We start from the raw sequence: 27,169 nt of genomic DNA, 5'->3' as shown, positions 1-27,169 counted from the left end.
TTGGTGTTCCCTGCGTAACGGGTGGCTTACCCCAGTCTGGGCCATCCCGAAGGGGCCGGGGTTCATGCCCAGGAACAGCACCTCCTTCTGGGACTTGCAGTACTTCCTTACGTAGGCCTGGTGGGGGTCCCAGGCATACTCCAGAGGGTTGTAAATGTACTGAACCGGTTCCTGGAAGGACAAGGCCTTTAGCCGGACGTTGAGCTCCAGCTCGGCCTGCAGGAAGCGGTCAGCCACACTCTCCCCTTCCCAGAGGGTCTTCATTTCAGACACAAAACCTCCTGGCCCATTGAGGGCAAGGGAACCTGCCAGCTCGGTCATCATCTAGAAGGCAGAAGAGAAGAAAATGTTGTTAATGCGGAAAATGCTCCTAACTGGTAACGGTCAGTACTGAAATCACAGCGAATTGAAAGAGGATCGGATGTCAAACATTTGTACCAAAAATAATTGATCAATCAGGATTTGTAAAGCAGAGCTAATCGCCTGACAGGGTATCCAGGCGCTTGTAGGTCACAGAGAGAGCAGTGAAAACGAGGGAAAAGCAAAGAGCAGGCACGCAAAGCAGAGTGAAAGCAGTGAAAACAAGGGAAAAGCAATGAGTAGGCACACAAAAAAACAGAAAAAAGCAGGGTGAAAGCAGTGAAAACAAGGGCAAAGCAATGAGTAGGCACACAAAAAAAACAGAAAAAAAGCAGGGTGAAAGCAGTGAAAACAAGGGCAAAGCAATGAGTAGGCACACAAAAAAAACAGAAAAAGGCAGGGTGAAAGCAGTGACAACAAGGACAAAGCAACGAGTAGGCACACAAAAAAACCCTGAAAAGGCAGGTTGAAAGCAGTGAAAAGAAGGGCAAAGCAATGAGTAGGCACACAAAAAAAAACAGAAAAAAAGCAGGGTGAAAGCAGTGACGGGAAAATGTAAATAATGTATAAATACTCAGTTGTATGCTAACTAGCAAAAGTATTTAGAAACAGAAAAGCAAAATTATGTTAAATAATGGACTACACAACTGCAGTAATCATTTAAGGTGTCCTATATGTACAAGCCCTGAAATCAGTAGACATCTGACATTTTCTAATATTTCAAGAGACGAGATACCCTGCCACTGGAGATAGTGAATATTTGTAAACATAACCCGTGCAGAGGAGTCCAAAAAATGTTCAGCTTTTGGATTGAACATTTTGACAGCAGACATGAGACCCGTGTTGTATGTAAATTGAGCATCAAGCTCTTTACAAATCTATGCAAAGTAGAGAAATAAACGTCCTTCTTTAGGTGCTCAGACGGTGGAGTTCGACTTGGAGACATCAAAATGGCTGGTTTGTTTTTTTCCCTACAGAGGTACTGACAAAATAATAGGTCAGTTTGTTACTCAATTTATGGTCTCAAGGGTAGAGCCCTTGGATTGGATTTTTCTTGCACCTCAGTTCCACACTGTTCTGCTAAACCTTTAGCCTGACTTAACAATTAAGTCCACGGACTGTCTTGACGGAGTTCCACTAAACCGATTCTTGTTAACTTAATTAGGTCACATGCTCTCTGCAAGTCAAGGTCTCTTTGTCTGTAGTACTTCAGATACAATGTGAACCTTTCAGAGAAAGAGTTCCATACACTGCAATGTAAGTAAGAAACCAAAAAGTGTTCAATGTTCTGAAGAACTCCTTTAGCTTCTGAACTAGCCTCCTTGTCACATTGTTGTGATTATATTACACGAAGAACAATGATACTAGGCTCAAATCTAATCTGTACTTTTCTAACAGGAGTACCAGTAAGGCCACCTCGTACCAGACAGTCTTTCTAGCTCCACTGCATATATATTACTCTCTTTCTGAGCTTTCACAAAACACTTGTGCCTTGGTGAACTTTGGGAGAGGAAAACAGACAGTTTGCAATGTTGAAAACAAATGTCTTACTGGTTGTATGTTAGTTACTGTTCCCACTAACGCAAGGTTTAGGCGATTGACATGGCAGTGAATACAAATTGATTGTGAAGCGATCTCTCTTATTTTTGCTTGGACACCGTTAAAACAGCAACTCACAAAGGACGCTCCATTATAGCAATGTGCAACACATTTCTTCCAGGATAAGTCCAGCTTTGTGTACTGCTTCAGCAATGGCCTCTGCATGGATGGAGGCATCTATCTTCTCCTTATTGTAACACCCTGGGGCATCCTCCTGAAGATTTCCATCAGCATCAACAAAGCCGATAATAAAACTCAGCTGCTCATTATGCGAAACATCTTTGGTTTCATTAACTAGCACTACAAAATATGTTGTCACTGTTTTAACAATGCACTCTCTGACAAGCGCTGCCACCAGAGTATTATTGTGTAAATAAGAAGAGGTACAGTGCCCATATCTCCCGGACATTTTTGCATTTAATCCTCTTATTGTTATAAGAAATAATCTCTAACAATTAAATGTTCCCTATTGTGAGAATCTTCAGTTTAATTCGTGGCAGGGAATGCAAGGCACGAACCATATTAACTTAAGCAGCTCCTTCACACGTCTATTCTACTCAATTTCTCGCTCTGCACCTCTTACTAGTATGGAAGAGACTGACTGCTGACAGTTTGTAGGTTGTTGTATCTTTTGAAGTTGGTTCAAGCAATAACTGATGGTGTATGCTTCCCTGACTTTGGACAAAGAACGAGTACGCTTTTCCCACTTACTGAAGCCAATATCAACAAATGCAACATTGCCACGTTCACGCCGCCCTCCTCCCACATTAACAGCACTAAAATGGCAGCATGCAAAACAATAAGCATCATCTTTAAGGATCGAATACTCCACCCAAGGCTGGGTTTTGTACTCTTCCTCTAAATATTGTATTGTATTGTAATCGTATTTATATAGCGCTTACTACCCCTGACGAGAATGATTGAAGTTTGGGTTGCTCTGGGTCACTATATGGATTCAGTGACATGCCGGCTGACAAGAATTCTCTTGCCGGGTGGGATTGTTATGTCGGTGTCTGACTAGTTTCTCTGATTTTAGGTACCTCTATCATTTCACTCCCCCATGAAAGAGCTGTCTGCATTGTCATCACAGTAGGATGAACAGCCAGCAAGGGAAGTAATGTCTAAGCTGCCAACATAAGAAAAGTCTTCAACCTCAGTGTGAAATGAGCACTCAGCACTGCCAGCGTGAAGAAATATCAGTTATGTAAACCACAGCAGAAGTGTCGCCGGGGAGAAGCAGGGGGCGGCGCAGGTGGTGTCTCGGGTGTCATGAGACTGAGCAGGTGCCTCGGGTACTCGGACACCTCTTGCTGCCTCCAGTAGAACCCGGGGGGGTCTCGGGTGTCATGAGGCTGAGCAGGTGCCTCGGGTACTCAGACACCTCTTGCTGCCTCCAGTAGAGCCCGGGGGGGTCTTGGGGTGTCATGAGGCTGAGCAGGTGCCTCGGGTACTCGGACACCTCTTGTTGCCTCCAGTAGAGCCCGCGGGGGGTCTCGGGGTGTCATGAGGCTGAGCAGGTGCCTCGGGTACTCGGACACCTCTTGCTGCCTCCAGTAGAGCCCGGGGGGGTCTTGGGTGTCATGAGAGCCCGGGGGGGTCTCGGGGTGTCATGAGGCTGAGCAGGTGCCTCGGGTACTCGGACACCTCTTGTTGCCTCCAGTAGAGCCCGGGGGGGTCTCTGGGTGTCATGAGGCTGAGCAGGTGCCTCGGGTACTCTGACACCTCTTGTTGCCTCCAGTAGAGCCCGTGGGGGTCTCGGGTGTCATGAGGCTGAGCAGGTGCCTCGGGTACTCGGACACCTCTTGCTGCCGCCAGTAGAGCCCGGGGGGGTCTCGGGTGTCATGAGGCTGAGCAGGTGCCTCGGGTACTCGGACACCTCTTGCTGCCTCCAGTAGAGCCCGGGGGGGTCTCGCGTGTCATGAGGCTGAGCAGGTGCCTCGGGTACTCGGACACCTCTTGCTGCCTCCAGTAGAGCCCGGGGGGGGGGGGGGGGTCTCGGGGTGTCATGAGGCTGAGCAGGTGCCTCGGGTACTCGGACACCTCTTGCTGCCTCCAGTAGAGCCCGGGGGGGTCTCGGGTGTCATGAGGCTGAGCAGGTGCCTCGGGTACTCGGACACCTCTTGCTGCCTCCAGTAGAGCCCGGGGGGGGTCTCGGGAGTCATGAGGCTGAGCAGGTGCCTCGGGTACTCGGACACCTCTTGCTGCCTCCAGTAGAGCCCGGGGGGGTCTCGGGTGTCATGAGGCTGAGCAGGTGCCTCGGGTACTCGGACACCTCTTGTTGCCTCCAGTAGAGCCCGGGGGGTCTCGGGTGTCATGAGGCTGAGCAGGTGCCTCGGGTACTCGGACACCTCTTGCTGCCTCTAGTAGAGCCCGGGGGGGGTCTCGGGTGTCATGAGGCTGAGCAGGTGCCTCGGGTACTCGGACACCTCTTGCTGCCTCCAGTAGAGCCCGGGGGGGGGGGGGGGGGGTCTCGGGTGTCATGAGGCTGAGCAGGTGCCTCGGGTACTCGGACACCTCTTGCTGCCTCCAGTAGAGCCCGGGGGGGTCTCGGGGTGTCATGAGGCTGAGCAGGTGCCTCGGGTACTCGGACACCTCTTGCTGCCTCCAGTAGAGCCCGGGGGGGGGGGGGTCTCGGGGTGTCATGAGGCTGAGCAGGTGCCTCGGGTACTCGGACACCTCTTGCTGCCTCCAGTAGAGCCCGGGGGGGGGGGGGGGGGGGGGGGGGTCTCGGGTGTCATGAGGCTGAGCAGGTGCCTCGGGTACTCGGACACCTCTTGCTGCCTCCAGTAGAGCCCGGGGGGGGGTCTCGGGGTGTCAGGAGGCTGAGCAGGTGCCTCGGGTACTCGGACACCTCTTGCTGCCTCCAGTAGAGCCCGGGGGGGGGGGGGTCTCGGGGTGTCATGAGGCTGAGCAGGTGCCTCGGGTACTCGGACACCTCTTGCTGCCTCCAGTAGAGCCCGGGGGGGTCTCGGGTGTCATGAGGCTGAGCAGGTGCCTCGGGTACTCGGACACCTCTTGCTGCCTCCAGTAGAGCCCGGGGGGGGGGGGGTCTCGGGGTGTCATGAGGCTGAGCAGGTGCCTCGGGTACTCGGACACCTCTTGCTGCCTCCAGTAGAGCCCGGGGGGGGGGGGGGGGGGTCTCGGGTGTCATGAGGCTGAGCAGGTGCCTCGGGTACTCGGACACCTCTTGCTGCCTCCAGTAGAGCCCGGGGGGGTCTCGGGTGTCATGAGGCTGAGCAGGTGCCTCGGGTACTCGGACACCTCTTGCTGCCTCCAGTAGAGCCCGGGGGGGGGGGGGGGGTCTCGGGTGTCATGAGGCTGAGCAGGTGCCTCGGGTACTCGGACACCTCTTGCTGCCTCCAGTAGAGCCCGGGGGGGGGGGGGGGGTCTCGGGGTGTCATGAGGCTGAGCAGGTGCCTCGGGTACTCGGACACCTCTTGCTGCCTCCAGTAGAGCCCGGGGGGGGGGGGGTCTCGGGTGTCATGAGGCTGAGCAGGTGCCTCGGGTACTCGGACACCTCTTGCTGCCTCCAGTAGAGCCCGGGGGGGTCTCGGGTTGTCATGAGGCTGAGCAGGTGCCTCGGGTACTCGGACACCTCTTGCTGCCTCCAGTAGAGCCCGGGGGGGTCTCGGGGTGTCATGAGGCTGAGCAGGTGCCTCGGACACCTCTTGTTGCCTCCAGTAGAGCCCGGGGGGGGGGGTCTTGGGGTGTCATGAGGCTGAGCAGGTGCCTCGGGTACTCGGACACCTCTTGCTGCCTCCAGTAGATCCCGGGGGGTCTCGGGGTGTCATGAGGCTGAGCAGGTGCCTCGGACACCTCTTGTTGCCTCCAGTAGAGCCCGGGGGGGGTCTCGGGGTGTCATGAGGCTGAGCAGGTGCCTCGGGTACTCGGACACCTCTTGCTGCCTCCAGTAGATCCCGGGGGGTCTCGGGGTGTCATGAGGCTGAGCAGGTGCCTCGGGTACTCGGACACCTCTTGCTGCCTCCAGTAGAGCCTGGGGGGGGTCTCGGGGTGTCATGAGGCTGAGCAGGTGCCTCGGGTACTCGGACACCTCTTGCTGCCTCCAGTAGAGCCCGGGGGGGGTCTCGGGTGTCATGAGGCTGAGCAGGTGCCTCGGGTACTCGGACACCTCTTGCTGCCTCCAGTAGAGCCCGGGGGGGTCTCGGGGTGTCATGAGGCTGAGCAGGTGCCTCGGGTACTCGGACACCTCTTGCTGCCTCCAGTAGAGCCCGGGGGGGTCTCGGGTGTCATGAGGCTGAGCAGGTGCCTCGGGTACTCGGACACCTCTTGCTGCCTCCAGTAGAGCCCGCGGGGGGTCTCGGGGTGTCATGAGGCTGAGCAGGTGCCTCAGGTACTCGGACACCTCTTGCTGCCTCCAGTAGAGCCCGGGGGGGTCTCTCGGGTGTCATGAGGCTGAGCAGGTGCCTCGGGTACTCGGACACCTCTTGCTGCCTCCAGTAGAGCCCGGGGGGGTCTCGGGGTGTCATGAGGCTGAGCAGGTGCCTCGGGTACTCGGACACCTCTTGCTGCCTCCAGTAGATCCCGGGGGGGGGTCTCGGGGTGTCATGAGGCTGAGCAGGTGCCTCGGACACCTCTTGTTGCCTCCAGTAGAGCCCGCGGGGGGTCTCGGGGTGTCATGAGGCTGAGCAGGCGCCTCGGGTACTCGGACACCTCTTGCTGCCTCCAGTAGAGCCCGGGGGGGTCTCTCGGGTGTCATGAGGCTGAGCAGGTGCCTCGGGTACTCGGACACCTCTTGCTGCCTCCAGTAGAGCCCGGGGGGTCTCGGGGTGTCATGAGGCTGAGCAGGTGCCTCGGGTACTCGGACACCTCTTGCTGCCTCCAGTAGATCCCGGGGGGGGGGTCTCGGGGTGTCATGAGGCTGAGCAGGTGCCTCGGACACCTCTTGTTGCCTCCAGTAGAGCCCGGGGGGGGTCTCGGGGTGTCATGAGGCTGAGCAGGTGCCTCGGGTACTCGGACACCTCTTGCTGCCTCCAGTAGATCCCGGGGGGTCTCGGGGTGTCATGAGGCTGAGCAGGTGCCTCGGACATCTCTTGTTGCCTCCAGTAGAGCCCGGGGGGGGTCTCGGGGTGTCATGAGGCTGAGCAGGTGCCTCGGGTACTCGGACACCTCTTGCTGCCTCCAGTAGATCCCGGGGGGTCTCGGGGTGTCATGAGGCTGAGCAGGTGCCTCGGGTACTCGGACACCTCTTGCTGCCTCCAGTAGAGCCTGGGGGGGGTCTCGGGGTGTCATGAGGCTGAGCAGGTGCCTCGGGTACTCGGACACCTCTTGCTGCCTCCAGTAGATCCCGGGGGGTCTCGGGGTGTCATGAGGCTGAGCAGGTGCCTCGGGTACTCGGACACCTCTTGCTGCCTCCAGTAGAGCCTGGGGGGGGGTCTTGGGGTGTCATGAGGCTGAGCAGGTGCCTCGGGTACTCGGACACCTCTTGCTGCCTCCAGTAGATCCCGGGGGGTCTCGGGGTGTCATGAGGCTGAGCAGGTGCCTCGGGTACTCGGACACCTCTTGCTGCCTCCAGTAGAGCCCGGGGGGTCTCGGGGTGTCATGAGGCTGAGCAGGTGCCTCGGACATCTCTTGTTGCCTCCAGTAGAGCCCGGGGGGGGGGGTCTCGGGGTGTCATGAGGCTGAGCAGGTGCCTCGGGTACTCGGACACCTCTTGCTGCCTCCAGTAGAGCCCGGGGAGGGGGGGTCTCGGGTGTCATGAGGCTGAGCAGGTGCCTCGGACACCTCTTGCTGCCTCCAGTAGAGCCCGCGGGGGGTCTCTGGGTGTCATGAGGCTGAGCAGGTGCCTCGGACACCTCTTGCTGCCTCCAGTAGAGCCCGGGGGGGGTGTCATGAGGCTGAGCAGGTGCCTCGGGTACTCGGACACCTCTTGCTGCCTCCAGTAGAGCCCGGGGGGTCTCGCGTGTCATGAGGCTGAGCAGGTGCCTCGGGTACTCGGACACCTCTTGCTGCCTCCAGTAGAGCCCGGGGGGGGTCTCGGGTGTCATGAGGCTGAGCAGGTGCCTCGGGTACTCGGACACCTCTTGCTGCCTCCAGTAGAGCCCGCGGGGGGTCTCTGGGTGTCATGAGGCTGAGCAGGTGCCTCGGACACCTCTTGCTGCCTCCAGTAGAGCCCGCGGGGGGTCTCGGGTGTCATGAGGCTGAGCAGGTGCCTCGGGTACTCGGACACCTCTTGCTGCCTCCAGTAGAGCCCGGGGGGGGGGTCTCGGGTGTCATGAGGCTGAGCAGGTGCCTCGGACACCTCTTGCTGCCTCCAGTAGAGCCCGTGGGGGGTCTCGGGTGTCATGAGGCTGAGCAGGTGCCTCGGACACCTCTTGCTGCCTCCAGTAGAGCCCGCGGGGGGTCTCTGGGTGTCATGAGGCTGAGCAGGTGCCTCGGACACCTTTTGCTGCCTCCAGTAGATCCGGGGGGGTCTCTGGGTGTCATGAGGCTGAGCAGGTGCCTCGGACACCTCTTGCTGCCTCCAGTAGAGCCCGCGGGGGGTCTCTGGGTGTCATGAGGCTGAGCAGGTGCCTCGGACACCTTTTGCTGCCTCCAGTAGATCCGGGGGGGTCTCTGGGTGTCATGAGGCTGAGCAGGTGCCTCGGACACGTCTTGCTGCCTCCAGTAGAGCCCGTGGGGGGTCTCGGGTGTCATGAGGCTGAGCAGGTGCCTCGACACCTCTTGCTGCCTCCAGTAGAGCCCGCGGGGGGTCTCTGGGTGTCATGAGGCTGAGCAGGTGCCTCGGACACCTTTTGCTGCCTCCAGTAGATCCGGGGGGGTCTCTGGGTGTCATGAGGCTGAGCAGGTGCCTCGGACACGTCTTGCTGCCTCCAGTAGAGCCCGTGGGGGGTCTCGGGTGTCATGAGGCTGAGCAGGTGCCTCGGACACCTCTTGCTGCCTCCAGTAGAGCCCGGGGGGGGGTCTCTGGGTGTCATGAGGCTGAGCAGGTGCCTCGGACACGTCTTGCTGCCTCCAGTAGAGCCCGTGGGGGGTCTCGGGTGTCATGAGGCTGAGCAGGTGCCTCGGACACCTCTTGCTGCCTCCAGTAGAGCCCGCGGGGGGTCTCTGGGTGTCATGAGGCTGAGCAGGTGCCTCGGACACCTTTTGCTGCCTCCAGTAGATCCGGGGGGGTCTCTGGGTGTCATGAGGCTGAGCAGGTGCCTCGGACACGTCTTGCTGCCTCCAGTAGAGCCCGTGGGGGTCTCGGTGTCATGAGGCTGAGCAGGTGCCTCGGGTACTCGGACACCTCTTGCTGCCTCCAGTAGAGCCCGGGGGGGTCTCGGGTGTCATGAGGCTGAGCAGGTGCCTCGGACACCTCTTGCTGCCTCCAGTAGAGCCCGCGGGGGGTCTCTGGGTGTCATGAGGCTGAGCAGGTGCCTCGGACACCTTTTGCTGCCTCCAGTAGATCCGGGGGGGTCTCTGGGTGTCATGAGGCTGAGCAGGTGCCTCGGACACGTCTTGCTGCCTCCAGTAGAGCCCGTGGGGGGTCTCGGGTGTCATGAGGCTGAGCAGGTGCCTCGGACACCTCTTGCTGCCTCCAGTAGAGCCCGTGGGGGGTCTCGGGTGTCATGAGGCTGAGCAGGTGCCTCGGACACCTTTTGCTGCCTCCAGTAGATCCGGGGGGGTCTCGGGGTGTCATGAGGCTGAGCAGGTGCCTCGGACACGTCTTGCTGCCTCCAGTAGAGCCCGGGGGGGTCTCGGGGTGTCATGAGGCTGAGCAGGTGCCTCGGGTACTCGGACACCTCTTGTTGCCTCCAGTAGAGCCCGTGGGGGGTCTCGGGTGTCATGAGGCTGAGCAGGTGCCTCGGACACCTCTTGCTGCCTCCAGTAGAGCCCGGGGGGGGTCTCTGGGTGTCATGAGGCTGAGCAGGTGCCTCGGACACGTCTTGCTGCCTCCAGTAGAGCCCGTGGGGGGTCTCGGGTGTCATGAGGCTGAGCAGGTGCCTCGGACACCTCTTGCTGCCTCCAGTAGAGCCCGCAGGACTCTGGGTGTCATGAGGCTGAGCAGGTGCCTCGGACACCTTTTGCTGCCTCCAGTAGATCCGGGGGGGTCTCTGGGTGTCATGAGGCTGAGCAGGTGCCTCGGACACGTCTTGCTGCCTCCAGTAGAGCCCGTGGGGGGTCTCGGGTGTCATGAGGCTGAGCAGGTGCCTCGGACACCTCTTGCTGCCTCCAGTAGAGCCCGGGGGGGGGGTCTCTGGGTGTCATGAGGCTGAGCAGGTGCCTCGGACACGTCTTGCTGCCTCCAGTAGAGCCCGTGGGGGGTCTCGGGTGTCATGAGGCTGAGCAGGTGCCTCGGACACCTCTTGCTGCCTCCAGTAGAGCCCGCGGGGGGTCTCTGGGTGTCATGAGGCTGAGCAGGTGCCTCGGACACCTTTTGCTGCCTCCAGTAGATCCGGGGGGGTCTCTGGGTGTCATGAGGCTGAGCAGGTGCCTCGGACACCTCTTGCTGCCTCCAGTAGAGCCCGTGGGGGGTCTCGGGTGTCATGAGGCTGAGCAGGTGCCTCGGACACCTTTTGCTGCCTCCAGTAGATCCGGGGGGGTCTCGGGGTGTCATGAGGCTGAGCAGGTGCCTCGGGTACTCGGACAGCTCTTGCTGCCTCCAGTAGAGCCCGGGGGGGGGTCTCTGGGTGTCATGAGGCTGAGCAGGTGCCTCGGGTACTCGGACACCTCTTGCTGCCTCCACTAGACCCGGGGGGGTCTCGGACTCCTTGTACTTAGTGAACGCATCCGATACTGGTCTTTGTGTTGGGTTTTCTAGCAGGGAAAGGCGTTGTATTTGTTCCTTTGTAGCTGGACTCAGGAATTTTACGCTAAAATGGCAAAAATCCTGAAGAAAAGAGCACAACAGAGGGGAGCGCAGGGCCTTGTGCGCGTTTCAAGAGCCGTTTCGTGCGCAGCTCTTGTACCGCGCGTTATTTTCCGCCGGTTGCGGCCGTGTGCGGCCGCGAGGGTCCGCCTCTGCCCCGGGGGACCGCGCGCGGAGACCGGCTGCGGGGGGCGCGGGCGCCAAACCGTGTGACGCACATCCTACACGTCATCTGTGCTCATCCACGTTTATTTTGTGATTTGTGAAAACAAACGCAGCTGAGAGTGGGTTCAGGGCCTGAGCCCCCGCGGAGGATCAATCACCACCCTGAGGAAACACCGGCAGGGTCGGCATGGACTTCGCGGGTCCCCGGCGCCTTTACCAACACCCCCCTCCCCTGAGGACACCGACAGTTACCGGGCCGAGCTCGCGCGCACTCCCGCTGCTCTCGCGGGACTCCCCGGGAGGACAGGCAGGCACTGGCGGGACGGAAGCTGCACGTATCGACGAGCACGTTCATGTGACGTCAGTGTCACGTGATGGGGTAGAGGGGTATTCTGCAGCTGACCCCCCACCCCGGGGAGGCTCCAGCCGTGAGGCGCGCTCTCCGTGCAGGTTGGAACTTGGCAGCGGTGATGGAAAAGCACTTCCGCTGTACACCCGCTAGTGACGTCAGTTCCTGTCGACAGTAGCACGGTCACCCGACGACAACGTGACGTCATGACGTCAACGTGACGCTGCGGACCCACGGCCTTGTGGTGACGGACGGGTAGAGCTGTTCGAAGCTCGTGTCCGTTGACAGCGGCCCCTCGGGGCTGCCGTATTACAGGATCCACCGCATTAAAGGAGCGTGCTCCACCTCACGCCTGTGCACGGGGCTCATTACACACACTGCCTCCGAACCTGTCAGAGCTCGGCCCGCGTGTGCGGGCTCAGGGTCCGGCTCGCCTCACGCCTGTGACAAGAGCCTCTCCCCTCAGACAGCCACTGTGAGAAGCGAGCGCCTCGCGAACGTAACCTCAAGCGCCCTAGCAGTAAGACAAGTCCTGAGAGGATGTACACAACGCACAGCCAGGTTTACACTAGAGCTGCCCACTTCCAGGCGCTATGCGCCTCACCCCGCTCTCCCCGGGGGCTGGCAGGAGGCGGGCCCCGGCCTCGGGCAGTGGCTCACTCACCCGGAAGAGGCGCGCCGAGGCCCAGCCAGGAACACACACCCTCGGGGACAGCCAAGAACAAGAGACTGCGGTAAAGCCAGGAAGGGGCACCCTCGGGGACAGCAAGGGGCAGAGCCACTGAGACACAGCCACCATCAGGGCAGCTAGGAATGTGCGCACTGAGGCCCATCCAGGGAGAGGCATCCTCAGGGACAGCCAGGAACAGAAACTGAGGCACAGCCAGGAAAGGGCACCCTGAAGGATACACCACCACCAGGGACGCCCAGGAAGGAGCACACTGAGCCACAGTAAGGAAGAAACGCACTGACGCCCAACCAGAAAGGGGCACACTGACACCCAGCCAGGAAAACACACTGAGACACCCTCAGAGACAGCCACAGCCCGAGGCACAGCCAGGAAGGGGCACCCTCAAAGGAAGACATACACTGAGACCCAGTCAGGAAGATACACCGTCAGTGACATTCAGGAAGGAGCACACTGAGACACAGTAAAGAAGAAACACACAGGTCCTACCAGGAAGGGGCACACTGAGACACAGCCAGGAAGAGACATCCTCAGGGACACCTACGAACAAAGACTGAGTCACAGCTAGGAAGAGACACCGAGGCACAGTAAGAAAGAGCGCACTGAGGCCCAACCAGGAAGGGGCATCCTGAGGCACAGCCATGAAGAAACACACATTCAGGCACAGCTAGGAAGAGGACCCTCTGGGACAGCCAGGAACAGGTTCGCTGCGGCACAGCCAGGAAGAGACACGCTGGGGGACAACCAGGAACAGAGACTGAGACACAGCCAGGAAGGAACACACTGAGGCACAGCCAGAAAGAAACATGCATTCAGGCACAGCTGGGAACATACGCCCCCTGGGACAGCCAGGAACAGACTGAGGCACAGTCAGGAAGAGACTCTCAGAGGCAGCTGGGAACAGATACTGAGGCTCAGTTAGGAAGAGACACCCCAAGGGACAGCCAGGAAAAGAGACTGAGACACAGCCAGGAACGGATACTGAGGTACAGCCAGGAAGAGACACCCCCAGGGACAGCCAGCAACAGAGACTGCGGCAGAACCAGAAAGAGACACCACCAGGGACAGCCAGGAACAGAGACTGAGGCACAGCCAGAAAGGGGCACACTGAGGCACAGCCAGGAAGATACACTCACCGAGGCACAGCTGGGAAGAGACACCTTTAGAGACAGCCAAGAACAGAAATTAAGGCACAGCCAGAGAGAGACATCATCAGGGACATCCAGGAACAGAGGCACCGAGGCCCAGCCAGGAAGGGGGCCACTCGGAGAGAGACACGCACTGAGGCACAGTCAGGAAGAGACACCCTCAGGGGAAGACACACTGACGCACAGCTAAGAAGAGAAACACACTCAGGCCCAGGCACCAGCCAGGAAGAGACACACACGCATGCCCAGACAGGAAGTCACACACTGAGGCACATCTAGTAAGACACACTGAGACACAGCCAGGAAGAGACACCATCAGGGTCACTCAGGAAGGGACACACTCAGGCCCAACAAGGACGGCCCCCCTGAATCACAGCCAGGAAGAGACACACTGAGGCACAGCCAGGAAGGGGCACACCTAGGGACAGCAAGGAACAGAGACACTGAGGCACACCAAGGAGGAGACACACTGAGGCACAGTCAGGAAGGGGCACACCCAGGGACAGCAAGGAACAGAGACATTGAGGCACACCAAGGAAGCGACACACTGAGGCACAAAAGGAAGAGACGCACCGAGACACAGCCAGGAAGAGGCACCTCGAGGGGTCTGCAGTGTCTTAGGAATCAGGGTGAGGTGTTTTTTGATCCCGTGGACCGGAAGAAGTAAGGAGCTGTATGTGGATTAAGATGAAGTGTGTCTCTCTGCTCTTCCCTCTCCCCTCACCAGGCGTCTGCCTCTTCGGGGGTCTGCTCTGGTAAAATCACATGCCTTTAGCTTCGGTAGTGTCCTTACAGCCTTTGTGTTTGATCATTGTATAAGTCAACGCCTCACCCTCTTTTATCACTGCCTCACGTATCCTGCACCCATCTTCCTTCAGCTCTTAACTCACCCCAGGCTCACCCACCCTCTACACATCTCTTCATCTCTTAACTCTACCTCACCCACCTTGCACATATCTCTTAAGTACCTCACACACCCTGCACCCTTTGTTCATCCCTTAACTCTACCTCACACACCCTGCGTCCCTCTTCTAATCTCTTAACTCTACCTCACACACACAGCATCCCTCTTCTAATCTCTTAACTCTACCTCACACATCCTGCTCCCCCCTTTTAATCTCTTAACTCTACCTCACACCCTGCATCCCTCTTTTAATCTCTTAACTCTACCTCACACATCCTGCATCCCTCTTTTAAATTTTTAACTACCTCACACACCCTGCACCCTCTGTTCACCCCTTAACTCTACCTCATACACCCTGCATCCCTCTTCTAATCTCTTAATTCTATCTCACACACCCTGCTCCCCTTTTAATCTCTTAACTACCTCACACACCCTGCACCCCCTGTTCATCCCTTAACTCTGCCTCACACACCCTGCATCCCTCTTCGAATCTCTTAACTCTACCTCACACACCCTGCTCCCCTCTTCTAATCTCTTAACTCTACCTCACACATCCTGCTCTCCCCTTTTAATCTCTTAACTCTACCTCACATCCTGCATCCCTCTTTTAATCTCTTAACTCTACCTCACACATCATACATCCCCCTTTTAATCACTTAACTACCTGACCCCCCTGCACCACCTGTTCACCCCTTAACTCTACCTCATACACCCTACATCCCTCTTCTAATCTCTTAATTCTTCCTCACACACCCTGCTCCCCCGTTAATCTCTTAACTACCTCACACACCCTGCACCCTCTGTTCATCCCTTAACTCTGCCTCACACACCCCGCATCCCTCTTCTAATCTCTTAACTCTACCTCACACACTCTGCTCCCCTTTTTTAATCTCTTAACTCTGCCTCACACACCCTGCACCCTCTTCTAATCTCTTAACTCTACTTCACACACCCTGCACCCTCTGTTCATCCCTTAACTCTACCTCATACACCCTGCATCCCTCTTCTAATCTCTTAACTCTACCTCACACATCATACATCCCCCTTTTAATCACTTAACTACCTGACCCACCCTGCACCATCTGTTCACCCCTTAACTCTACCTCATACACCCTACATCCCTCTTCTAATCTCTTAATTCTTCCTCACACACCCTGCTCCCCCCTGTTAATCTCTTAACTACCTCACACACCCTGCACCCTCTGTTCATCCCCTAACTCTGCCTCACCCACCCTGCATCCCTCTTCTAATCTCTTAACTCTACCTCACACTCTCTGCTCCCCTTTTTTAATCTCTTAACTCTGCCTCACACACCCTGCACCCCTCTTCTAATCTCTTAACTCTACTTCACACACCCTGCACCCTCTGTTCATCCCTTAACTCTACCTCATACACCCTGCATCCCTCTTCTAATCTCTTAACTCTACCTCACACACCCTGCTCCCCTCTTCTAATCTCTTTACTCTACCTCACACATCCTGCATCCCCCTTTAAATCTAACTCTATCTCACACACCCTGCATCCCTCTTCTAATCTCTCAACTCTACCTCACACACCCTGCCCCCTTCTTCTAATCTCTTAACTCTACCTCACACACCCTGAACACCTCTTCTAATCTCTTAACTCTAACTCACACATCCTGCACCCCTCTTTTAATCTCTTAACTCTACCTCACACCCTGCATCCCTCTTTTGATCTCTTAACTACCTCACACACCCTGCACCCTCTGTTCACCCCTTAACTCTACCTCATACACCCTACATCCCTCTTCTAATCTCTTAATTCTTCCTCACACACCCTGCTCCCCTCTGTTAATCTCTTAACTACCTCACACACCCTGCACCCTCTGTTCATCCCTTACCTCTGCCTCACACACCCTGCATCCCTCTTCTGATCTCTTAACTCTACCTCACACACTCTGCTCCCCTTTTTTAATCTCTTAACTCTACCTCACACACCCTGCACCCCTCTTCCAATCTCTTAACTCTACTTCACACACCCTGCACCCTCTGTTCATCCCTTAACTCTACCTCATACACCCTGCATTCCTCTTCTAATCTCTTAACTCTACCTCACACACCCTGCTCCCCTCTTCTAATCTCTTTACTCTACCTCACACATCCTGCATCCCCCTTTTAATCTCCTAACTCTACCTCACACACCCTGCATCCATTTTCTAATCTCTTAACTCTACCTCACACACCCTGCCCCCTTCTTCTAATCTCTTAACTCTACCTCACACACCCTGAACACCTCTTCTAATCTCTTAACTCTGCCTCACATCCTGCATCCCTCATTTAATCTCTTAACTACCTCACACACCCTGCATCCTCTGTTCATCCCTTAACTCTACCTCACACACCCTGCATCCCTCTTCTAATCTCTTCACTCTACCTCATACACCCTGCTCCCATCTTTTAATCTCTTAACTCTAACTCACACACCCTGCATCCCTCTTCTAATCTCAACTCTACCTCACACACCCGCACCCTCTTTTAATCTCTTAACTCTACCTCACATCCTGCATCCCTCTGTTCATCCCTTAACTCTACCTCACACACCATGCACCCTCTGTTCATCCCTTAACTCTACCTCACACACCCTGCATCCCTCTTCTAATCTCTTGCCTCTACCTCACACACCCTGCTCCCCTCTTTAAATCTCTTAACTCTACCTCCCACATCCTGAATCCCTCATTTAATCTCTTAACTCTATCTCACACACCCTGCACCCTCTTTTAATCTCTTAACTCTACCTCACATCTGCATCCCTCTTTTAATCCCTTAACTCGACCTCACACATCATGCTCTCCTCTTTTAATCTCTTAACTAACTCACACACCCTGCATCCCTCTTCTAATCTCTTAACTCTACCTCACACACCCTGCACCCACTTTTAATCTCTTAACTCTACCTCACATCCGGCATCCCTCTTTTAATCCCTTAACTCTACCTCACACACCCTGCACCCTCTGTTCATCCCTTAACTCTACCTCACACACCCTGCATCCCTCTTCTAATCTCTTACCTCTACCTCACACACCCTGCCCCCCTCTTTTAATCTCTTAACTCTACCTTTCCCACAATAAACCCGTCTCTCCTGTCATTTCTGCCTCACACAACCTGCACCCCTTCCTCTCTTAATATTATGTTTGTGTTCTTCATTTTCTAACTATACTTCAAACACCCTGCATCTCACTTAATGCATTATTGACCTCTTCCTCACCCACTGTCTTTTCATCTCTAAGTTCCCCACGCACCCTGTACTTGTCTCCCTCTTTATGTATCACCTGTACCTCAGCCTACACACCTATCTTTAATCCTGTGCCCTTTTCCATTAATGATGTGTCCTTGCACCATGAATGTTGGCCAATGTCCCATTAATGATGTGACCAGATCCCATTAATGCTCTGCCTCTGTCTCATTAATGATGTGCCTATGTCCCATTAACAATGTGCATACGTCCCATTAATCATTGACTCTGTGTCCATGCCCCATTAAGGCTGTGTCAGTGTCCTATTAATGCTGTGTCTATATCCCATAAATACTATTTCTATGCCCCATTAGTGCTGGGCCTATGTCCTACTAATGCTGTGACCATGTTTTATTGAAATTAAGCCCATGCCCCATTAATGCCGTGCCCATGTTCCATGAATACTGCCCCCATGTCTCATTGCTGCTAATCACCTCTCCAAGACATAATAGTGGAGCTTACTGGCAGGACTCGTCAATAATGCTTGACCCCGTCCCATTAATATGGTGCTCATGTCGTTTTAATAACGTGCTCATGTCCTGTTAATACAGTAGTACCTCTTCCATGTCCTATTACTACTGTGCCCCTGTCCTATTACTACTGTGCCCCTGTCCTATGAATACTGTGCCACTGTCCTGTTAATACTATGCTCATGTCCTATTACTACTTTGCCCCTGTCCTATTACTACTGTGCCCCTGTCCTATTAATACTGTGCCACTGTCCTGTTAATACTATGCTCATGTCCTATTAATACTGTGCCCCTGTCCTATTAATACTATGCTCATGTCCTATTAATACGGTGCCCATGTACTATTAATATTGTGCCTGTGACCCATTGCAGTTGATCACTCCTGCAGGACAGAAAGCCCTTTGGATGGCAGGACAGGCCAGGCACCTGCTGTTCTTACATTTCAAGGAGTTGGAAAAAAAGGAATTGCAGCAATGCAGATCACTCCTGGAAAAGTACCGTGCGAGAGAGGGGCACACTGAGATGTCCAGAAGACGGGGCAAAAAGGCAGCATACATTGTCCTCGCCGATCAGATGATCCAAGACTATGAAGATGATGGAGCCCTGGAGATAGCAGTGACAGTACTGGGTGAAGTGAGGCGAGAGGATCTGTCAGAGAGCCTTGTAAAGGCATCCCAGACATGTGAGCCACTGTGTGTATAGAGAGGGTCATGGGGGACTGCGTCTCGTAAAACATGTGAATCACTGCCATCTGTGGCTATTCATAGCTCCCAGACATGTGAGCCCCTGTTTGTATTGGGAGGGTCATGGGGGACTGCGTCTCGTAAAACATGTGAATCACTGCCATCTGTGTATTCATAGCTCTCAGGCATGTGAGACTCCACATGTGCTTGCTGGTATGTGTCTGTGGCTCCCAGACATGCGAACCACTGTGTGTATAGGGAGGGTTATGGGGGACTGCGTCTCGTAAAACATGTGAATCACAGCCACCTGTGTGTATTCATAGCTCCCAGACATGTGAGCACTCCACATGTGCTTGCTGGTATGTGTATGTGGCTCCCAGACATGTGAGTGAGCACACATGATGGGCTCCAGTGGGCTGTCCGATGGTTTCTTTAGCAAGGGAGTGATCGTTGCATTTTAAGGCACTAGGCACAGTACCTATTGCAGAGTTCTGTGTAATATGCAGATGAGTGCTTACAATTAATCTGAGATAGAGTTGTATTCGAATATATTGTTGGCTGAGAAGCACATATAGCTTCCAGGTCACAGGCCACCGTCCCTCTCAGAAAACTGTGGGCTTGATTCACAAATGTAACTTACACTTTTGTGTCAGTTTACTACATTTCAGTATTCACAAACCTGCCACTGGGAGTCTAGGTCCTTAACCAGTGCAGTCTGCAGCCTCAGACAAGCTCAAAGCGCACATCATCGTGTTCACTTCCTCCCCTTTCCTGGGTTTTTACTGCACAAGTGCATTTGCATGCTGAGTTTTTAACTTCTGTTCCTCTCATTTTATTGTTTTTCAGATTTGGATCAGAGACGTTGTGAAAAAAGAGAACAAAGTAGGTTTATGTTGCAATGTTTGATTGGTTTAAATATTGGGGGGGCCTCCCTCAAGAGACGTGAAGCTACTGAGGAGCAGAGCTCTGTACAAGGTGGCTGGGGTGGGACATGCATTTAGGCAGGAATAACTGTTTGTGGGGGCTGGCCCCCAGTAACAGCAACTAAATAAACAAGTGGTTTGAGGGATGAGTATATAACCATCCTCCCCAAAATGTGAACGTTTCAGCAGAACTGTAAAAACTGCTGCCAGTAGGACGGGAAGTCAGGGTAGGTGTATTGGTCTTGGGGTTGTGGGGAAGTGTGTGAAGCGTTTGTCATCAGTGAAAGAGACGATCCAACAGCACATCAACAATACAAAGGGCCTCATTACAACCTTGGCAGGCGGCGGAACTGCCGTGCCCATTTTGACATCCCCGCTGGGCCAGCGGGCAGAAACAGAGTTTCCGCCCACTGGCCCAGCAGGGATGTCGGCCGCAACATGGGAGCCGGCTCCTAATGGAGCCAGCGGTGTTGCGGCCGGGCGACGGGTGCAGCTGCACCTGTCACGCTTTTCACTGTCTGCTGTGCAGACAGTGAAAAGCAGTGTGGGGCTGTGCCAAGGGGCCCTGCGACTCCCCTTCCTGCTCGCCTTTCCATGGCGTTTCCTACCGCCATGGACAGGCTGGTGGAAAGGGGACTCATCGCCTGGACAGCGCTGCAAGCCGCGCTGCCCAGGCAGATTAAAACTGCTGGGAAGACCGCTGCAGTCATAATCAGCAAAATTGTACCGCCAGCCTGTTGGCGGTACAATCGCCGAAACAGCCCTGGCGGTCTTTTACCGCCAGGGTTGTAATGACGCCCAAAGTCTTCTTCTGCTGTTACACTTTTCTTTTCTCCTATAATCCCACAATGGTCATCCTTCAAACTCCTACCTCTCACACATCTCACCAAATTAATCATCTCTCTCAAATCCACTTCCTATGAATATCATGTCCTATCCTTGTCTGTCATCAAAGCCGTCTCGGGCACTCACTCACTTCTACTCTCCATTATCAATGTCTTTCCAGAAGCTCTAGAGGGAGAGGTCAGATCCTTCCACTTCTAAAGACATATACACTAGCCCCTCATAGTGTCTCCACCTACTGACCCACCTCTCACCATTCATCCTCAAGATCATTGAAAAAACAGTCTACGTTCAACTCCAAGATCAGCACTAACCATCTCCTCCATGACTGCCAATCTGGCTTCAGATCACACTGCAGCACAGAGACAGCTACCTTACACATTTTAGATAATACTCTCGTTACTACAGCTTTCCTCCGTATATCACTGGATCTTTCAGCTGCTTTTGGCACAGTCGACCATCCAACTCTCAGCCACACAGTGGAGTCATGAGTAGGATTCACCAACAATGTTCTTTACTGGTTCTCCTCTACCTATTCAATCTAAATCAGTTTGTCCACATGGGCATCTCAAGGTGCCAAACAGTTCCTTCACCAGCGGTGTCCCCCAGGGTTCCATACTCAATTCTTTCTTATTCAACCTCTACATCATGGAGTGTGGTGCTTGACTCACAGATAACAGCATCAAGACTCACCAGTATTCCCATGATACACCAGTCTCCTCTGCTTCAGACATTCAAAGCCATAACCACTGCTTGCACATCACCTAGACCTAGATGTCCAGCACCTACCTGCAGCTCAACCCTGCCAAGGACAACAAGCAAGAAATAGAGCAAACCAGACTCAATGATGTGAACTTTCAAGACTTCAAAACCCAACTTTCACCCAGTTCAAAGTCATTTGAATTCACTTTGGACAACTTTTTTATTCTTTATTTTGAATTACAAAACATGAGTTCCAGAGCACTGGCTCAACCGAGCAATGCCATTGGACAATGTAGAAAACAGTAGAAGCATAGGCCAGTGGGGATAACCCCAAGAATGCCCCAGCAGTTTAATTCCAATAAACTGTAAATAACTCTAAGAAGGGAAAGAGAGGGGATGGCCAGGGACTTTGGGGGTGCTCGGGGGAGGACGGCGAGCAGGGAATTGTCCTCACTCTCAAGGAACACATTGTCAAAAAAAAAGATAGTCCAGTACAAGCTCTCTCTCAGTTTCATTTTTTAATATCTTGAGAAAGAGATTTCCGCACCAGCGGCTCTTGATCAGGGGCTAAGGGGTGCAGCCCTGCCTCCTATGAAGCGCCAGTCTCTTCCCCTTGCTGCTGATGCTAAAGATTTAAGTGAGTAGCGTTCATGAGAAGGTTTCATGTTTTCATGAACACTGTCAATGCGCAGGTCAACCCTCTCGGCCTCCTCTCCAGGCTCCTGATGACAGGGGGGTGGTGGAAGGGGTTAGAGGGCTGAGACACGATCCAGCTACAAATCACTCTGTATTTGGATGTCTGGATTGCACATGTTTGGGGCTTAGGTGAACTACGGTTCCCTCACACAGGCACAATCCATTTTATTAAGGAGACCCACCAGACATGTCTCTGGGACCACAGTATATCTGCAAAAATGTAGCTGTCACGCCACACTTCAATTCCAGTGACCAGTGCCCAGCGCCAGATTCCTGCCCTGCTGCTGAATTGGACCATGGGTGTGTTTGTGAGTGACTGATAATCACTGAGATGAAATCAGACTGTGTTACAGTGTGTTTGAGAGGGTTAATGAGAATGAAAGTGAGTGGAAATCTGAGTTCATGAAGGAGTGTGAGTGAGCTTTAAGGAGTGAGTGATTGGAGATTGAGAGAGGGCATGGAAGCACATTCAGTGCCGCAGGTGCAGTTGCATCAGGGCCCAGAGTCAGGGGTGAGTGTGTGTTTCTGAATAAGAGCGAGAACCAGTAAGTATGAGTACGTTTGTGTGTGAACAACTGTGAGAAGGAGTGAGTATGAGTGACAGTGAGTTACAGTGAGAGGAGGGAAGGGAGTGATTGTCAGAGTGAGAGAGTGGGGGTGTGTTTGTTTACATGTTTATGATTGTGATTCTGCCGCTGGCCATGGCATACCCAATCTAGTTATGGGCTTATTGCAGCAGCCAAGGTAACATGTTGCTGCTGTCATATTATAGGTGATTCTTGCCATAACAAAGGGCACCCATGGCCAAGTGCAGGCGGTGACATACTATAAGTAATTCTTGGCTTAGCCCCTTTGGAAAGATAGTGGTGCTTGCATACTGCAAGAAATTCTTGGCATGGGGCACCCATGACAAAATGCTTTAGCTGGGACTGTGGAGGTAACTCTTGGCTTAAGGGTGGGCACCCAAGGCAAAATGCAGAACCTGAAACACTGTAGAAATACTAGACATGAAGGGACACATATGGGAAAAGGGAAACATCCTTTATTACGGAGTCGTGGTTAACGAAAGCGCAACAACACTTTTTTTTAACCACGACTCCGTTATTTTGTGCCTTAACTACGTATGTTCTGAACAACGAACATGCGTGGCTAAGGTACAAAGAAGGGAGTCGGCTAAGGAGGACGACGCAGGTGACGAGGGGACGACTAAGGTAAGTGGGGGTATTAGGTTTTGGGGAGGGGTGGGGGTCAGGGGGTTTTAGGTTTTGGGGTGGGGTGTTTTAGGTTTTGGGGAGGGGGTGGAGGGGTCATGTGGTTTTAGGTTTTGGGGTGGGTTGGGGGTGGGGCGTTTTAGGTTTTGGGGAGGGAGTGGAGGGTCAGGGGGTTTTAGGTTTTGGGGCGGGGTTGGGTGGTGGGGTGTTTTTGGTTTTGGGGAGGGGGTGGGGGATCAGGGGGTTTTAGGTTTTGGGGCGGGGTTGGGGGGTGGGCCGTTTTTGGTTTTGGGGAGGGGGTGGGGGGTCAGGGGGTTTTAGGTTTTGGGGCGGGGTTGGGGCGTTTTTGGTTTTGGGGAGGGGGTGGGGGGGTCGGGGTTTTAGGTTTCGGGGTGGGGCGTTTTTGGTTTTGGGGAGGGGGTGGGGCTGTTAGGTTTTGGGGTGGGGTTGGGGTGTTGGGGTGAGGGATGTAGGATCAATGGTACCTATTACTAATGCTTTTATCAGGAATGCCTTTACAACGAAATATCGTTGTTAAGGCATTCGTGGTAAAGGCATTAGTAGTAACAACGAGGTCGGTGTTCCAACCTCGTTGTTAAGGCACTAGTTGTTTCGGAAGTCGGTGTTCCGTCGTATAACCCAGGGAAAATACTGGTGCTGGTTCACTGGAGACAATTCTTTGCCTTTGAGAGGGCAGCCATGCCATATTGGGGCTGAGAAGGCAGACTGCGGGAAGCAAACCATGATCAAGTGCTGGCTCTGAAACACTGTAGGTAATTTTTGAGCAATGTGGGCAATATCAGTGAGAAAAATCTGGATGGTGTAATGCTCTGCTCCATGGTGTCCCAGACTCCACACTGGTACCGCTTAAGGGTGTCCTAAATGCTGCAGCAATTCCCAATCAGGGCCTAAAGAGATATAACCACATCAGCCCCATCCTGAAGGAACTCCATTAACTCCTCTTACCGGCTCACACCAGCTTTAAAACCAGCAGCATCATTTACGAAGCAAACAGCGCCCCCACTTATCTTGCAGACAAGCTCACCTTCTGTGGTTCTCCCCATACCCGCAGCAGTAGCTTGCCAAGCACTCCCTTTGTCCAAAGACTCATCCCTTAGAGTCTGGTTGAACTTCAACAAGACTCTGGGCACACTTGTATCATCGGTTCTCTACGTGGGCTTACCCCTCAGCTGGTTGGATAGCCTGTACACCCACACTAAAAACAATCCCTCCTGTCCATCCCATGCAGAAGGCCGGATTAATGACTCCCATCGCGGTGATGCCCAGTATGCAGCTACCAACCCTTCTTTGTACTGCCATGCACATGGCGCTTCTGTAGTAGAACCAAAGAAATCAAAGGCCTTTAACCGGTGCTGAAAATGAAAAACGTTTACTTTGGAAATTCAACATTTTAATTGTATTACAGTGTCTGAGGTTACTATGGTGGACTGCTTCTAGGTATTAGGTGACTGACTAGCTGCCTAGGTGAAATTTACTTGAGGAACTCAATATGTTTGCATCATAGTTGCACTAGTACTTCTAAAAAGGCCTCCATCTTCACTTTTTGTACTTGAGATCTCTCTTCTTCACTGGAAAAATAGCATATTTTCTGCAGCAGAAAGCAAATCTTCCCATATCAAAGGTACATGTCTCAGTGAGGAAATTGTCTTAGCAACCAAATAGTCCTAAAACATAGGGATCCGTTCAGTTGTGGCTTTTTGGCCAACAATATTTGGTATTCTGAGAATACTAGTTTAGCTTTTTGAAATAAAGATTGTTATTTACTAAGGGCCCCAATGCAAATTCTTGTGCTGCATCCGCGGGCTTTTAGAAAGGTAAGTTAATGTAATGCTTTACGCCATGCAAGCACCGACACAAAACCTTAGTAAATAACTCCCAAGTCTGAGCCTCAAATTTAAACCCTGCAGAGTGTTGACAGAAGTGCTTAGTTTGTAAAAAAAAAATAAGTGCAATGGCTCTCGCCACTCTAGCTTGTACCACCCATTGCCCTTGGCAGTGATGCCCCTGACAGTCCAAACACAGCTATTAACCATCAAATTCCTGCTGATGTGAGACTTCAGACTATTCTAGGCCCTCAAATGTAGAAGAATGACATAGGTGGCAGGTATTAGTTATTTTTAATATATATTGAATTAATGAACAAATGTTGTTATTCTCTTCTCTAAATAAAACAGGCAGCGCCACCATGTGGCAGACTGTCATTAGTTACAGTGTTAGCAATTAAGTGCCAGTGCTGAGCACCGGAAATCACCAGCTCAAATTAATCACTGGTTCACAGGCTGAAGCTAACACTGGTGGCAGTCGGCAAGTGCTGGTGAGTAAGGGTGTAGTGAAAAAGCTGGTTTATTCCCTTTAGCGAACCTGCCTTCATGGGTGAGTTCATCCCATACACGGTTCAATCTCTGCCTGCTGTTTAATTGGCTGAGCTGAGCACAGCAGTTTACTGAGCTCTGGGGATCACAGATCTACTAGCATGACACATACTGCGCCACGTCTCGCGCTGTGTACAGTGCCGTCCCCGAATGGTAAATAGAGTGAACGAAAGAGAGCTCTTCTTTGACAAGACCAAGGGGTCTTTGCCTACTCATGTATTTTCATTCATACATAGAGAACATGCACCCACAGCTCACTGGTGCACCCACTACAATTGTGCAGAGTTCTTTATTGATATCAGACCATGTTCAGAGTGCTCACTCTTCCCAGGTTCATGCATTGAATGGAAATCCCAGAATGCCAAGAAAACACCAAGGCATCGACCTGGAGGGGTGTGGAAAGCACTAGTCAGATGTCTAAGCAATGTGAGTTGTACCCATTCCATACTTCAGTAATATGAATAATGAGAAGGGGTGATAGCGCATTGAGGCACAGAGGTAGGGAGTAGAGACTAACCATAGCTATGGTGTGACTGTGATCTAATCTGAATGCCAGTAGTGGCTACATACTACATACATGCATGCACATCCTTCCTCGTGGGAGCAAAGAGGGAGGAAGATGAAAGACATAGGCCCTCATTACGACCTTGGCGGGTGGCGGCCGCCAATGCGGCCGCACTCACGCCGCAGCCATTAGGAGTTCCCCGCTGGGCCGACGGGCGGAAACCTAGTTTCCGCCCACCGGCCCAGCGGGGATCTCGGCCGCAACACAGGAGCCGGCTCCAAATGGAGCCTGCGGTGTTGCGGCCGTGCGGCGGGTGCAGTTGCACCCGTCGTGCTTTTCACTGTCTGCATAGCAGACAGTGAAAAGGTGCACAGGGCCCTATCAGGGGGCCCCAGCACTGCCCATGCCAGTGGCATGGGCAGTGCAGGGGCCCCGTGACTCCCCGTACCGCCAGCCTTTTCTTGGCAGTTCAAACCGCCAGGAAAAGGCTGGCGGTAGGGGGACTCGTAATCCCCTGGGCAGCGCTGCTAGCAGCACTGCCCTGGCGGATTAAAGACCGCGACGCTTCCGCCGCGGTCGTGATACCATGGGAAGCACCGCCAGCCTGTTGGCGGTGGTTCCGTCAGAACAGCCCTGGCGGTCTTGGACCACCAGGGTTGTAATGACCCCCTTAGTGTCTGCAGGAAAGCCTCAAAGGGACTAGAATATCTGGAAATCTGTTGCAATTAAGCCTCTGCTTGCCTTGAAAATCCACTGCCTAAAGCAGCACTACAACATCTCCTAAGCTTTTGTTCTTTTGTTACAGCACAGCACAAAACTTGCTTTGGGATCTACAAAGCCTGATTCCCTTGACTTTGGAACAAAGTATTTTATTTGAGTTCATTCGGTCTACAAATCTAGGCCATTTAAAATAACAGAGATAACAATCATACATAATAAATAGTGTTTGTTTGGGGAGAAAAAAAAAAATAATAATAATAATAACAGTATAAAAACAGTAGTAATCAGGACAGTATTAGAATAAGATCAACAAGACTAGATATTTGATTGTAGATAAAAAGTACAATAAATAAGACATGGGTTAAAATGTTAAGAGAGAAAGGATAAAAACTAGGATATAAAATTCTGTCTAACATACCAATGTGTGCAAGTGTTTCCCCGTAGGACCTGGTCATCATCAATCCTCATATAGGGGGCAACAGGTTCCTGCTAAGAAATTTCTACTGATACTACTAAAAAATAACAGCTGGGACTCCTTCTGTCGACTAATGTCAAGATGGCTCACATGCCCTTTAAAACAATAAGCCTACGCCGGATGTACCAGGCCTCCGCTAAAAATTTGGTAACTGTAATAGCTACCACGGATGTGTCGTATGTACAGATTCTGGTGGCGCTTGCTCTATCATGTAATGACATATTTTTGCAGAGGGGAATGATCCACCTCCCTCTGGGACTCTTATACGAAGGGC

General features: G+C 53.3%; 2 protein-coding genes across 6 annotated transcripts in view; one reads left to right on the top strand and one right to left on the bottom strand.

Moving 5' to 3' along the window:
• The window catches only part of SMUG1 (single-strand-selective monofunctional uracil-DNA glycosylase 1), a 36,367-nt gene extending 24,930 nt beyond the window's left edge, over window positions 1-11,437 (bottom strand). The window contains exons 1-2 of one of the 2 annotated variants that reach the window (XM_069233493.1): window positions 11,186-11,437; window positions 31-324 (exon numbers count right to left, since the gene is read on the bottom strand). In XM_069233493.1, the coding sequence (XP_069089594.1) occupies window positions 31-324 (294 nt within the window). In that variant the 5' untranslated portion in view covers window positions 11,186-11,437. Of the gene's footprint in view, window positions 1-30; window positions 325-2,037; window positions 3,921-11,185 lie in introns of those variants that run through there. The other variant, XM_069233492.1, reaches the window with a different exon arrangement.
• A 36-nt stretch (window positions 11,438-11,473) lies between these two features.
• LOC138295284 (NACHT, LRR and PYD domains-containing protein 12-like) overlaps window positions 11,474-27,169 on the top strand; it is a 73,867-nt gene continuing 58,171 nt past the window's right edge. For 2 of the 4 annotated variants that reach the window (XM_069233485.1, XM_069233482.1), the window contains exons 1-3: window positions 11,474-13,873; window positions 18,117-18,426; window positions 19,274-19,309. In XM_069233485.1, coding sequence (XP_069089586.1) covers window positions 18,150-18,426; window positions 19,274-19,309 — 313 coding nt within the window. In that variant the 5' untranslated portion in view covers window positions 11,474-13,873; window positions 18,117-18,149. The remainder of the gene's footprint in view (window positions 13,874-18,116; window positions 18,427-19,273; window positions 19,310-27,169) is intronic. The other 2 variants (XM_069233484.1, XM_069233483.1) reach the window with 2 other exon arrangements.

Source organism: Pleurodeles waltl, chromosome 5 (assembly GCF_031143425.1).
Source record: "Pleurodeles waltl isolate 20211129_DDA chromosome 5, aPleWal1.hap1.20221129, whole genome shotgun sequence".
Lineage (NCBI taxonomy): Eukaryota > Metazoa > Chordata > Amphibia > Caudata > Salamandridae > Pleurodeles > Pleurodeles waltl.
Note: the sequence above shows the minus strand (reverse complement) of the source record. Positions and strands in the feature narration are given on the sequence as shown.